At 40.9% G+C, this 4,583-nt stretch overlaps 1 protein-coding gene across 2 annotated transcripts in view; it reads left to right on the plus strand.

The window, feature by feature from the left end:
* Positions 1-4,583, plus strand: part of nup155 (nucleoporin 155) — a 28,158-nt gene that overhangs the window by 5,638 nt on the left and 17,937 nt on the right. For both annotated transcript variants that reach the window (XM_010787192.1, XM_010787191.1), the window contains exons 15-22: positions 908-1,002; positions 1,113-1,198; positions 1,362-1,503; positions 1,629-1,695; positions 2,624-2,739; positions 3,081-3,184; positions 3,391-3,524; positions 3,673-3,864. In XM_010787192.1, the coding sequence (XP_010785494.1) occupies positions 908-1,002; positions 1,113-1,198; positions 1,362-1,503; positions 1,629-1,695; positions 2,624-2,739; positions 3,081-3,184; positions 3,391-3,524; positions 3,673-3,864 (936 nt within the window). The remainder of the gene's footprint in view (positions 1-907; positions 1,003-1,112; positions 1,199-1,361; positions 1,504-1,628; positions 1,696-2,623; positions 2,740-3,080; positions 3,185-3,390; positions 3,525-3,672; positions 3,865-4,583) is intronic.

The raw sequence follows: 4,583 nt of genomic DNA on the forward strand, positions 1-4,583 counted from the left end.
TAACTTGTACCAATTTTTTGACTTTAATATCACAGGAGTCTTTGGTATTAAAACACTAATATCACTTTTGATTGGAACCTACGTACCCAATCATCTGATGTTCGAAATATGCCTTGAGGTTATCATGTTGATAATTCTATCTCATGGGGATAGAATAAAAACATCTATATTGATTCTGACTTTTCTACATCCAACTGACAGGTTTATCATTACTTTGAGAAAAAAGATTATTAATTTAACCCTTTTTAGAAGGGAAGATATGGTCATTTGTTCTGGGAATGTCATTTTCGAGCCTGAAACCTGAAAAACAGGCTTGGGGCTTAACAGGTTAATGAATGCCTGCATATACTGTATCAGGCTGTGTCCGTGGGGTCTTAAAAAGTATTACAAGTTGATAAATCAATTTAGCGAAAATTAAGGCTATTAAATGGCATTTTCCAAGGTATCACATTTTGTAGCTTGTTTTCAATAAGTATGTAAATTGTCCAAAGAGGTTGTATTCTACAGTCTGAATGTAATCATTGCGTAGGTGTGTAGTGTGATTCTGTGTAGTTTATTTATGGCATCCCGTTGGGTTTGACGTCATCTGAACAGGACATCGCACGCTCACGGCTTGATAGCGCGCGAAGGTCCGTTTACGCCGGTTGTTAAACAACATCGTTATGGGGAAATGCAGGTTTGCGTCAAAAAGGTTGGAAGATAAGGAGGAAGGACAATCAATACTGTATATAGTCAATGTGAGGTAAAGTGTGTCGCCAAGGTAACCGGTTAAAACTCAAAGTGGCGATGAGGTCTTAAAATGTATGGAAAGGGTCTTAAAAAAGGTCTTAAAAGGTTTTACATGTGACTTCAGGATTCCTGCATATACCCTGTGTATATATTTGAGTTGTTATTCATTTCCGTACAGGAGGAGCAGGCTTGTGGCACAGCACTGATCCTGGCCTGTTCCAGTTCCGCCTGTGACAGAGAGGTTTCACAGTGGGCCACCAGAGCTTTCTTCAGGTCAGAAAACATTTTTAAAACATGCTCATATTAACAATCACTTGCACTGCACATACAATTAAAAGCAGTTCCTTTGTTGTTGTTGTTGTTGTTGTTGTTGTGGTGATCAGATATGGAGGGGAAGCACAGATGAGATTCCCAGCAGCCATGGGATCCCCGAGTACTGTTGGACCCGTGATGAGCTCTCCAGCACCAGGTACATCATAAATAAATACTGACTGTTGGAATTATAGATAAAGACTAAACGTAGAAGCTTAAACTCACTGTGTCTATTTGGGTCAACAGAATATACAAACAAAAACCACATGTTGTAACACTATTATGAAAGACGTGTGAACTTCCTCTTACTCTGCCCTTAGGCATCGTGCCCCCAGCTTTTGCTTCACCTTTCACACCAATGCATTCTGGGTCGGCCCCCCTCACACCCATGACGGCTGGCCCAGAGGTGATCTTCTCAGGGAAACACAACGGCATCTGTATCTACTTTGCTCGCATTCTTGGGTAAGTAAATCCTGTCACTGGTTGTCACATCGACACATTATGAATCTGAAATATGTTCCTCTTCAGTCTGTATCAGTACTGATCATGTCTTTCTCCCCTGTTCCCTGCTGACCTCACCCTAACAGAAATATTTGGGATGGAAGTCTTGCTTTTGAAAAAACCGTGGCCAATGGGAGTCAGACTGTTACTATTGTGAGTATCCACGTTAGGGATGCATATCGTTGACTTTTTTACGATACCGATACTCAACCGATACATATCGTGATACTTTGAAAATGTATCATCCCACAATTACTCTCATGAAGCGCTTTACGATATATAGTTACTGCCAAGGCACACNTAGGGATGCATATCGTTGACTTTTTTACGATACCGATACTCAACCGATACATATCGTGATACTTTGAAAATGTATCATCCCACAATTACTCTCATGAAGCGCTTTACGATATATAGTTAACATGTCAAATGAATATTAAATTCAATTGTGGGATTTCTTGGACCTTTTAGTACTGAACAAACAATGAAAAATATGAAGAAAACCGATTATGGAATATCTTTTATAACACCCGCCATCAGGTGTGCCGCGTGAATAGCACATCTTGTCAATGCAAACAGACCGTTATAGCACCAATATAATTAATGTTAAACCTGAGATTCGACTAGAGAACAAATTCATAATAGAATAATGGTCATGAGATCTCGGGCATTGCAAAAACAAACAAATCTCATCTTTAAAATAAACATTTGCCTTCACTGGTGAGAGAAAACAAATCCCATCACAGATCATTTGTGGGACTATTGAACAAACAATGAAAAATACATAAAATATGAAGAAAAACGATTATGCAATCTAATTTATAACACCCGCCATCACGGGCCACGGACTCAATTAAAAAAAAATGTAAAAAAAAAAATATATATACATATATATTTTTTAAAGTATCGAAACCGGATCTGATTTCGGTACCGTATACCGTAGCCACCAGTAACCGGTATTTCGGTGATACCGGTGTGCATCCTTAATCCACATATTTATTTAACAGTTTAACAGTTGATGTTTTTAGAATAACGGTAGTAATGGTTCGATAACACTGCCTTTTATCCGTGGTCTCCACAGTTGGAAAGCAGCGTTAGTTCATTTGATCTGGAGTCGGTACTTTTGGAGCTCGGCGGTTTGAGGGAGTTTCTGGATAAAAACTCTCAGTTCAGTCCCTCGGCTCTTGGTGCTGCAAGGTAAGAACTTTTACTCTACTTTATGCGTAAGGGTAATATTGTTGATGAATTCTGTTAGTTCTCACACACGTCCTGACACTCAGGTGTTCTCAAGTAACGTACAAGCCTTACATCATGTAATAACAGGTGATTGTATTTCACTGATCAAAGCTAATAAGAACTTCATCAATGCTGCATTTGTGTTGATATGAAAGCTTTCTCATGACTGATTATGTGGTTAACAATAATAAACATATTTACTCATTTCCTATTACTTCTACGTTGTCACTGTTGGTACTTACTGCATGAAAACTGGATCTGATCAAACTCTACTGAACAACATCTGTGCTGCTCCCTGTTAGTTTCAGCTCCCCTGCCAACCTGCAGCAAAGGCTGCTTGGATTTATGCGTCCTGACGGAGCCAACTCTCAGCAGGTCCAGCAGGAACTCCAGAGGAAATTTCACAGTGAGTTATGAGGGCAGGTTTCACCCCTTTTTCTTGTGAATATTGGAAAGGAAAGACCCAAATCAATGTGATATATTTGATCTATAGGGAAAGAGTGAATGTGGATCTCTGACGTACTAACACAAGAACAAGAAGTTATTTATGTTTCTCTCTCGTTACTGATGTCTTTATTCATGTATCTCTCTCTGTTTTGTTTCCGTTTCCAGCCAAGGCTCAGGTGTATGAGAAAGTGTCTCTGCAGGGCATCCAGCAGTTGGTGCATCGCTGCTACCAGACTCTGGCCCTCCTGAAGCTTCTCTGTGATCATCAGTTCAGCCTCATTATGTCTGAGCTGCCGAAGGTACATCCCAAACAGATGCTCATACATTATCTCTGCATTAATCATCCACGTAATACACGTCCATTTTCCTTTTTAAACACAGTATAAGATGTGTGTTCTCCATGGTTCCTCCTATTGCTGCTCACCCTGCCACTCTTTCTGTTTTCAGGAGTTTCAGGAGCAGATGAAGGCAGCAAGTTTTAAGGATGTAGTGATCCGGGGCAAGGAGCTGTCTGGAGCGCTCATCACCGCCGTCATTAATGTCTACATCAAAGATAACGCGTCTGTGGAGGCCATCAGCAATCACCTGCGAGACATCTGCCCCCTGCTGTACAGCAGCGACGACAGCGTCTGCTCCAAGGTACAAACATAATGTGTTATGGTTCATTAAAGGTTTTAGAAATACAATATATTCTTGTTAAGATCTTTTAAAATGCACCGGATAAAGTAGGACATAATCAAACCTTTCTCCTTATCTTTAAAGGAGACATGTCATGGCCATTTCCACTGATCATAATTCCATTGTTGAGGTCTACTTGAATAGATTTATATTGTGCAATTTTCCAAAATCACTTTGGTTTCTCATACAGCATCTCTGTAAAGTAGGCCTCGGCAATGTCACATGCAGTGCGTCCTCTGGTCAATGCAATTCGGGGAAACTATATCTCTCTGTTAGGTGCCTGAAAGGAGTTTATGTGTGTGTAGTCACCCGTCCTCGAGGACAATTGAGAGAGGGACCGTACGTCCGATCTATCTGTGTCTGCAACTTAACGCCGCTTTAAGAGAGCACGTCTGGGTAAAGTGTCGCAAATAAGTTTGGAAAAAGAATGAGTATTGGGGGGGGGGGTAGTTCGGTGTGAATAACAAAAATGAAGCCGACACTGATAACACACACGGAGTCCCACTCAAACCGAACAAAGCGACACCATTAGCGATTGTGTTCCTTTGTTGTGGTAGGTGCCTCGAGTCGCGCTAAGTGTTGCAGAAGGGCTGGTTAGTCTCGTTGACACGAGTGTCCTCCCCCCCCCTACCTCGTATAACCTCGAGTGTTGCTCGGCAATTCCGTTTCTCACTTTAATT

The sequence above is a fragment of the Notothenia coriiceps genome, unplaced genomic scaffold (assembly GCF_000735185.1).
Source record: "Notothenia coriiceps isolate Sejong01 unplaced genomic scaffold, NC01 NC01_scaffold00030211, whole genome shotgun sequence".
NCBI classification, from domain to species: domain Eukaryota; kingdom Metazoa; phylum Chordata; class Actinopteri; order Perciformes; family Nototheniidae; genus Notothenia; species Notothenia coriiceps.